The 8,951-nt window shown below is 49.4% G+C and overlaps 1 protein-coding gene across 1 annotated transcript; it reads left to right on the top strand.

The window, feature by feature from the left end:
* Positions 1-3,548: 3,548 nt before the first annotated feature.
* On the top strand, positions 3,549-7,999 carry LOC123160863 (uncharacterized). Its single transcript, XM_044578716.1, has 5 exons — positions 3,549-3,914; positions 4,521-4,757; positions 4,911-5,398; positions 5,485-5,644; positions 7,355-7,999. Exons 1-5 carry the CDS (start codon positions 3,549-3,551, stop codon positions 7,997-7,999), a joined length of 1,896 nt encoding a protein of 631 aa, XP_044434651.1.
* Positions 8,000-8,951: the final 952 nt, after the last annotated feature.

The following is an 8,951-nucleotide window of genomic DNA, read 5'->3' as shown; positions in this document are numbered from 1 at the left end:
AAGCTCACTATTCTGAAGTTCTGATCAGTTCAGTACCTTAGTAAGCAATAACACAAGCTTCCATACAAGCCAACAAGCCAAGAAGATACCTGCTACTACTATAGTGTTGATTCTGAATTTGTGGAGAGAGGAGTGCATTCAGAGAAGAGAAGAGAATACAAATGAATTGGCTTGTTTATGTCAAATACAAATGAATTGCTATTTGTGGAGTTTAGGCTCCTTTGAATCAAGGCAGCACTGTCAAATGAGCTCCTCTTCTTTCTACTCCTTACCTAGACATAAACTTGGCAAGTTTTAGCAACAAGGATACAAATGATAGTCACTGCAGCTGCACATGATTTCTGCTAGTTATAGAAATTCATTGCTTGTCCTATGTTTTCTGTCAGGGTATTGTTCAGGAAGCTTGCTTGAGTTTGTGTCCTTTAATTTGTAAATCTGCAGTTCTAGCCACTGTTTGTAGTTCTAGCCACTCCTTGCTGTTAGTTCCTCAAGGAGTTCTGCACAAAATTAGCTCAACAAGTTGCATCTGGCTTTTACAAAGTTGTTTTGGCTTAAGAGTATAAGTTGTTGTATATACTGTCATAAAGTTCAGCAAGAACAGGGCATCAACAGTGCTACTCTAGTATCTAGTTGGGGAGGGACAAATGGACAGGGAATCACTGTAGTTGTACTGCACAACAAACTATTAGTCTTAGGATTAACACTCCTCATATGAGATGAGAGGATTTTTTTAAAATGGCTTCTTGCAGTTTTGAAAATTCAGTTTATTCGGTTACTGAAAATTCAGTTAATTCAGTTAGGCACACAAATTTCAGAACTTTTGTGTGCCCTAGTACTTGGTGTTTGTAGAAAACCAGGAGTGTCAATGTGACTAGAATTCACTTGTTCTTATATGGGTGAAACTTCACTTGTTTTTAGGCTAGTGCAGGGTGTTGCTTTATTCTGTCATCATTTGTAACTATGTCACAAATAAATTGTTCCTTCTTCTGTATTTGACAAGTAATGACTGTTGATAAGCTGAGGCATGGATTAAGCTGTTTCTTTGCTGTAACATACTGTATATCACTCCACAATGAAATACAGTACATATTGATGAAACTTGTTCATGTACATATTGAATTATGCTACCTTTGTTAGTGATCAGAGAACGAGCTGTCTATTGTTTCGTGTGTATTTGATGAAATCTCTGATGATGTGTCGTGTCTCCAGGTCTGGGGACCAACCAGGACAAGAGCAAGTGCCAGCAGCAGTTTGACAACTAAAAGGAGTGCAAGAAGAGAGAGGTTCACCTTTGTTTCCCTTACCATCTTGTTGTCATCAGCAATCTGAATGAAAGTTGTCTTTCAGATCTCCATTTTGTGCCTTTGTGATTCATTTTCTTGTTTGTTAATCTGAAATATCAATGAGTGGTTTCTTTGCTTCATCCATACTGTTGGTAAGAAAATCTCAGAGTTTAAGCCTAAATGCCCAACCAAATCTCCAGTTTGCTCCATCTAATGTCATACTGTACTTTGCTTACTCCCTGTCATGCTAATGACACAATCTAGTATACTTTGATGGAGTGGACTGATACATTTGTTTGACAACTGCTACAAACTGAACTTTCTGAAATTCGCTGCATTGCTGTCTGCTGACTGTCACTGGCTTCTCAACATAGAGGCAGTCCATGTCTTGGTGTTATGCTGAACCATTGCATTTGCTGTATTTCATCACCAGTGTTCATTATTCATTGGTGGCCTGGTCAGTAACAGTTCTGGGCAGCTTCTTTCTGTTGATAATACTTGCTTGGTGTGTTTCTACCGAGATTATCACAAATATGTGATGCTGCTGCTACTTGTGATTTTCTGAAATGACCCCTTTCTCCTGAAATGTTGATTAATTTCCGTTTCGGTTGAGAATGGGGCACTCCTAGGTCAAGAAAATTAGCAAAGGTCATGCCCAATTTTCTTGACCTAGAAGGTGCCCGATTCTCAACCGAAACAAAAAAAAATCATGCTTTAGTGGTTGGATTAGTTTAGTATTTTTTCACACACTCAGACACCCTTGCTTGCCATGTGTGTGAGAGAGATAGTGAGAGGAGACAAGAAGAAGGGGGTTAGGAAGATGCTGCCTGCTCATCAAAGCTAACCATCTCCCCCTTTTCACCCCTTTTCCTTTGTCTTTTGTGGGTTGCAAGGAAGCTACTGTCTTAGCTAGCTTAGCTTGTGCACGAATCCACTGCCACTGCCCTGATTAAATTATCTTAGACCTTGAGAACGTGGACTTGGACCTTAGCAACAACACACTAACAGGTTCCATCCCAAAACACCTAGGCAATCTCACAAACATCTCTCAATTTTTCCTTGACAATAACCAACTTTTTGGCGACATTCCTCGAGAATTAGGTTATTTGGTCAACTTAGAGATCTTGTTCCTTGACAATAACCAACTTTTTACCAAACTTTTTTCCTATTTAGAGCGAAACATGGCCCACAACGATGAGGCCGGTGGTTCGGGCAAGCAATTCTGGGAGCTGTCCCAAGAGATGGAGGAAGAACCTCACCGCTATGAGGACGTCGCGGAAGACACCGATCCTGACTACACAACCCCTAGTGGCGTCGGGGATGACACCACTGATGGTGCCACCGAGGATGCCACCACTGATGATGGCGGCGCACGCACAGATGGCAGCCAACCGAAGAGGCAACGGAAGGACCGGCGCCTGAGCGTGCTCGGCACCGTCAAGGAGGAATTTACTGAAGTGAACTCCGATGGGCATCCAATGACGCCCAAACAAGTAGTCAAGGGGTACTCGGTTCAGCTCGGGTGCATTCTCCGGAGCACCGTCTCGATCAACACCGAGAACCTAAGGCATAAGGACCGAGGGAATTTGTGCAGCCTCCTCTTCACGAAGCTGCACGAACGATACAAGTTCCCCGCTGACTTTGCAAACACACGCCTCTCAGGGAATAAAGTGAACAGTGCCGCCCTCACGAGGATGAGCACGGCCCTGTCTACTTGGAGAAGCACGGTGAAGGCAATGATTGAAAAAGGTGATAGTTATGAGAAGATCAAGGCGAAATATCCTTTGATCAGCGAAGATGACTACAAGGAGTTCAAGATCAAGTGCGAGAGCAGCGCAACCTCCGAATCAAGTCAGTGGGGGAAAGAAATGCGGCAGTTGAACTTAGGGGTCCACCAACTCGGTCCCGACGGTTACAGAGTGGCGGAGACTATATGGGACAAGGAGGACGCGGAGCGTGCTGAGCAAGGCCTACCGCCCCGCTTCGAGAAATTCCGTGACAAGCAGACCAGGAACTTTGTCAGGGCCCGGTACAAGGAGGACCCGGTAACAAAGGAGCTTACCACGGATCCGAAGACCAGGGCGCTTGAGCTTGTTCTGGTAAGGAATACACCCCCGCGTAATTAGCTCCATATGGTTGCATTCTAATTAATGAAGCCAAATTTCTAAATGGTTCACATTCCTTCCGCAGGAGGCTGAAAGTAGTAGCGCGGGGTCGTCTTAGAGCTCCCCTTTTGACACCCCTTTAAATAGGGCGTTGAACGTAATGAAAAACAAGGATAAGCTCAGTAAGCCGTCGTCAGCTGGTCGTGTGGACGGCAAAGGCTTGTCCACAAAATGGTCATCATACTATACCGCTGGTGGGCGAAAGGAGAAAAAGACCAGCTCGGAAAGCCAGTCGCGCGAGGTTCAAGAACTCAAGGCACAAGTGGCACGGATTCCGGAGATTGTCCAAGAGCAAGTGCAACAACAACTGGGAACGACGCTCACCGCCATGGTGCCTACCTTGATTCAGGGGCTGACGACGTGGATTGCGGGCGGCCAACAGGGGCCTCCCCCGGTTCCCAGCTTCACGGCCAGCAACTCGCACAACGCGCAGACGACGCCATTGGTGTCTCCGGCGCCGGCACGGGCATTGGAGCTTAATGCACCCGGGTGTATGCCGACCGGCACCTCGCCAGCAAGCGGCCCCTCCGTCAGTTGCACGCCCGCCGTTGGCGGTGCCTCGACATTAGCCGAGCTCGACGGCATCACGGTAACTAAGCCTCTCGGCCGATGACTTCATCTCCTTGCCTTTGACTGGGTATCCCTGACGCCCTACATGTTTTCGCAGGGCGCCGCCGACGTTCCTTGCACTCTCCTGCACTTCGTGGGCGGCGAGTTGGTCGATGTTGCCAAGGGCAGAATCGTTCAACCGGGCAACCGCGTGTTCCACGGTAATCCGATGCCACCCACCTTGTATAGGGTTGAACTGGTTCGGGTGCTGCCAGGCTGCGACGAGTTGTTACCTCCGATTCGACCCGCTGGGGCCGACGAAGATGATGTGATGACCCTCAACGCTTGCGTAAGCTGGCCCCTGCTTTGGCCGAAGAGCCAGATTCGTTTGGGGGCGGGGGACACCACCCCATAGACAAGACTGCCAGTCGTGCCAGCGCCAAGCCATGGCAAGAACGCCGCAACGCTACCGGACATGCTGGACATCCCTATGGCACAGGATCCGTACATGTATATGGCACAGGATCCGGACGACGACGACAACGACGACGGTACATTTACCAACGTCGATAAGTACTTTGCCGAACATGGGTACGGTGACGATTTCTGCGGGCCTCCTTCTCAAGAACCCAACCCTGAAAAAGACGACTGCGATCTAGCTGGTACGGCGGAGAAACCCAATTGCAACAGGCGTCGTCTGGCGTTCAGTTCTCAGGAGACGCCTCCAGCTGCCGCCTTCACCGAGCCTCAGAGAGCTGAGGTGCGAAATATTATCAGCCCCAACACGCTCAAGAAGGCGGTCTGTGAGCAGAACTCGATCCCATTACAGCAGATCAGGAAGAAGGGACGGAAACGAAAGACTAACAAGGGCGCCGGTGCGAGCCAGCCGGCACCGAGTACGATCCGTGCTCAGGACGGGCCACCTTCACCTAAGGATATCTCAAGGAGGGTGCATGTGGCGGGTAGGGCGATGCTACCAACAAATATGCTCAATGCTGCAATCGGTGCTATGCGGAGTCTGCATGACAGTGTTCTTTCTTTGGAGAAGCGGCGTCTCAGAGAGAATGATGTGGCATACCCGGTTTTCGTAGCCAAGGTGCCAGAGGGCAAGGGCTTTGTGGATAGCGCCGTCAGGGGTACGATCGTCCTGCGGTTTGATGACATCTTTGCTATGTTTAACCTTCATCTGCTGCACTACACCTTCGTTCGGCTGTTTTCGCTGAGTATGGAGATGCGGATCATTAGAGACAAAACCCCGTACATTGTGATAGTCGACCCCTTCTACATGCGTGCCAAGATCTTGGGCAGCGCTGGGGACCGGCAAGTCGCGAGTTCACACCTCGAAGGCGTCATTCTGGCAAACCCAGATAAGGATAACTTCCTCGTGCCTTACTTTCCCGAGTAAGTCATCCCCTAACCGCCCCGTAACATATGATTTCTTAGATTTCGATCGTTCTTTTTTTTCTAACATTCCGTGTTCTGTGCAGTGACACACATTGCACACTCATCCTCTTAAGCCCGAAATATTCCATGGCCACGTATTTCGACCCGGACCGTGACTCCAAGATAGACTACACAAATATCAAGAAAGTTCTTGATGATGCTCTCCCCGGCTACGCCGCATCTGGAGGCACCTTTAAGAGGCCAGCTCGTAGGTACGGCAGGCACTTCACCCACAATACGACGTTCCCCTGCGTCAAGCAGCCGCCTGGCGGTCAGAAGGATGCCTACTACGCCCTCCATCACATGCGGGCGATCGTACAGGACCATAATCACCTTCTGCTACCAAATAATCTCAAAGATTGGGCCGCAAGCTTGGCGGCAATCCAGGACGCGGACATCCGACAAGAATTCTTTCGCATCCAGTCGGAGTTTGCAGAAATCATCCATCAAGATGTCCTTCGTACCTCGGGGCAGTTCTTCCTCAAATATCAACCGTCCAACAGTGAGATAGACACAACGCTACAAATGCAGGCTGACAACGCCCGCGACTTCATGACCATCATGACAAACGGCGGCTTCATCCATGCTCCGGTCCCATGAGTCGAGTTGAAAGTAGTGATGCTATGTGTAGTTCTGAAACATCGATTAGCTCATGTTGTAATTAAACTTTAATGAACTTGTATATCTCTTTGGTTTGGACAGTCGTTCAACTTAGATGTAATCGATGCTATTTATTAGTAGGACCATGAATCATGCTATTAATGTCTTGCTTTTCTCTTCCGATCCTTTTGTTGCATACTTATATATTGCTTATGTATTGTCTGTTGTTTGGCTAGTGCATAGAGATGCCGTCGTATGTCGTGTACAAGGGTAAGGTTCCCGGAGTCTACGACGACTGGGAGGAGTGTCGGAGACAGGTTCACCGTTTCAGCGGTAACAGTTACAAAGGGTACACCACTAGGGCGGAGGCGGAATCTAGATACACGTGTTATCTAGCGGGAGAGAGGAGGGAGCGTTGGAGGAACCGGATGAAGACCAGTTTCATCGCGATGATGCTCATCGTGATGACCGCAACTCTCTTCTATGTGATGGTAGTTTAGATGATCGATATCGACTTGTAATGTGAAGACAAACTCGCTACTCGCGGTCTCGAGACTTGTAATGTTCTATCTTTGTTCGGTCTTTTGAATTCGGAGACTAATATAATGAATTGTATTCGGAGACTAATCTTCTATTGTATTCAATGAATCTGCTGTTGCTGTGTGGTGCTGTCTATATTATGTTCGATAATATATTTTGTAACCTGTGGAAATATCAGAAAAGAAAAAAAAATAATCCCTAATATTCATACTAATGGCGCATCACCCCAACGTGCGCCATTAGTATGCCAAAGGATACTAATGGCGCATCACCCCACAGTGCGCCATTAGTATGGCAAAGCACATGTGTAAATATCGCCCCCTGGGAGGCACACTAATGGCGCATGTTGGTCTATACTAATGGCGCACGGCGTGATGCGCCATTAGTATACTAGATACTAATGGCGCACCAGTGGTGCGCCATTAGTATTTAATACTAGTGGCGTGGTACTAGTGGCGCACCAGTAGTGCGCCATTAGTAGGCAAAACTGGTGCGCCACTAGTAGGCCTTTTCCTAGTAGTGTCATGATGGAGTGCTCGCTCCATCAGATAGGCCCGGCGCGCATGAAGGAGGAGCCACCGTTACCGACGCGCGTCCGCGTGAAGTGGGAGCCACCATCCCCACTCCGACGGGTGAAGGACGAACTAGTGTCCCTGCCGCGCAACCGTGGCCTCCACATTGGAGGCCGCGTGAAGAAGGAGCCCATTTCCCCAGCGCCTCTGCCATGTCAAGGACGAGCCAGCGTCGTCCCCGCCACACAACTGGTACGTGCAGGTTAACGGGCCCTCGTCACCACCACGCTGTCACTGCCGCCGGATAAAGGAGGAGCTGCCGCCCGCGATCACGAAGGCACGTGGCCGCCTCCTCCACTACCTCAGAGGAGACGACTATGGCTGTGCCTCCGGCTTGAGGGCCGTCGTATCCGAGGCGGAGCGTGTGGCGAGGCTACAGGTGAGGTATGACCAGTGCAATGCCGGTCACCGCTCTGTGTTCGCCAAGACAGATGTGGCGTCGGAATGGGTCTGCAAAGACCTTGACCTCGCCGTCGCGTGGGCGCTCAACCGATCCGTCACCACCGCAGAGACGGCCGCATGGCGTCGCCGTCGCCTTGACAGCGAGCTCGCCAAGATCGACGAGGAGTGGTCGCTTAGTGACTGCTTCGCTAATGCCGGTAAGGGCAAGGCCGCCGCCAGGGCTCTGCCGCCGCCATCGGCAGTGGCTAAGGCGGCCCTCTCCACCGCGCAACAGGAGGCGGAGCGGATCCTCCGCGAGCGGCAGGCAGCCGCCAGACAAGGCTACTGCGGTCCTCAGGCAGCCTTGCACCACCAGAGGGACAACGACGATGACGCTGCCGCCGACGGCAATGCGTCAGGACAGGGCGGCCACACGTACAAGGTTGTCGTCCGGTATCAGGTTTAGGTATTTTTTAATATAGTTTTTACTAAATCGTCCGTTTAGCTAAAGTATATCCAAACTTTAATGAAATCCACCGTGTTTGCATGAATTTCGTCCGGTTAGTTCAAACAGTAGTTGAAATGTATGTGGGTAGCGTTCGATGGTCGCCTCCTGCATCCGCCACGAATTGGTCCTCCTGTGCGCAGACGGATGCCGTAGCAAAGTGTTGGAGATGCCCTAAATAATCAACCTTGCATTTGAAGTTCTGTAGTGTTACATATCTGTGATGTGAGCATCCATAAAAGGAAGATTCCAGACCCCTGATGACTTGTTGGCTTGGTTAGCACATCAACTGCAATGCCTCCGGGCGCTGGCGAGGTACCCGCTTCTTTTCCGCATCATCTCTCGTCGTTTTCCTATGTGGTGCTGATATACCAGGTTATACCTAACCTTGATGCCCGGGACCATGAACTCACCTAGCTTTCTCTTTTGTCTACTGTCGATATGCCTAGCTTGATGTGAGCGCCATGTGCAAATTGGTGCAGAGACCCGAGAGCTAAGGCAGCTCTAACGTCGTCCATCTAAACACCGCTAAATATCCGAACTGCGTCATTCAAACACTTTGTGCCCTCCAACGCCATGCATCAAATGTTCACGGATTGGTATGCACGTTTGAATTCTCGCAAAATGAAAGTAAAGCTAGGGGAGGTTTACGGACATCTGCACAGCTGCCATGTCAGACTCCAATACCCGTGACCCAGCTAGAGGCCGCACATTTGGATGGATACACATTGTTTTTGTGCGAAAGCACACCTTTTTTCCACTGTCTCCGTTTTGATCGCCACCTCCACCCAACATAGTACCCGCCTGTTTCGCCGTCCACAGTTCTTTTTTTTGAAAAGGAGGTTGAAGCCCCTGGCCTCTGCATCAACATGATGTATACAACCATAAAGCCGCCATACATCTTTGTCACCTC

Source organism: Triticum aestivum, chromosome 1D (genome assembly GCF_018294505.1).
Source record: "Triticum aestivum cultivar Chinese Spring chromosome 1D, IWGSC CS RefSeq v2.1, whole genome shotgun sequence".
Lineage (NCBI taxonomy): Eukaryota > Viridiplantae > Streptophyta > Magnoliopsida > Poales > Poaceae > Triticum > Triticum aestivum.
The sequence above is the reverse complement of the archived record's forward strand: the minus strand, read 5'-3'. Positions and strand labels throughout refer to the sequence as shown.

Excerpts from the sequence above, each read along its gene's own strand:
- LOC123160863 (XM_044578716.1), top strand. The coding sequence starts at position 3,549 with ATGAAAAACAAGGATAAGCTCAGTAAGCCGTCGTCAGCTGGTCGTGTG. Across the intron at positions 3,915-4,520 it reads TGTCTCCGGCGCCGGCACGG|GATCCGGACGACGACGACAA; the intron begins GCATTGGAGCTT and ends TATATGGCACAG. Across the intron at positions 5,399-5,484 it reads CTCGTGCCTTACTTTCCCGA|TGACACACATTGCACACTCA; the intron begins GTAAGTCATCCC and ends TGTTCTGTGCAG.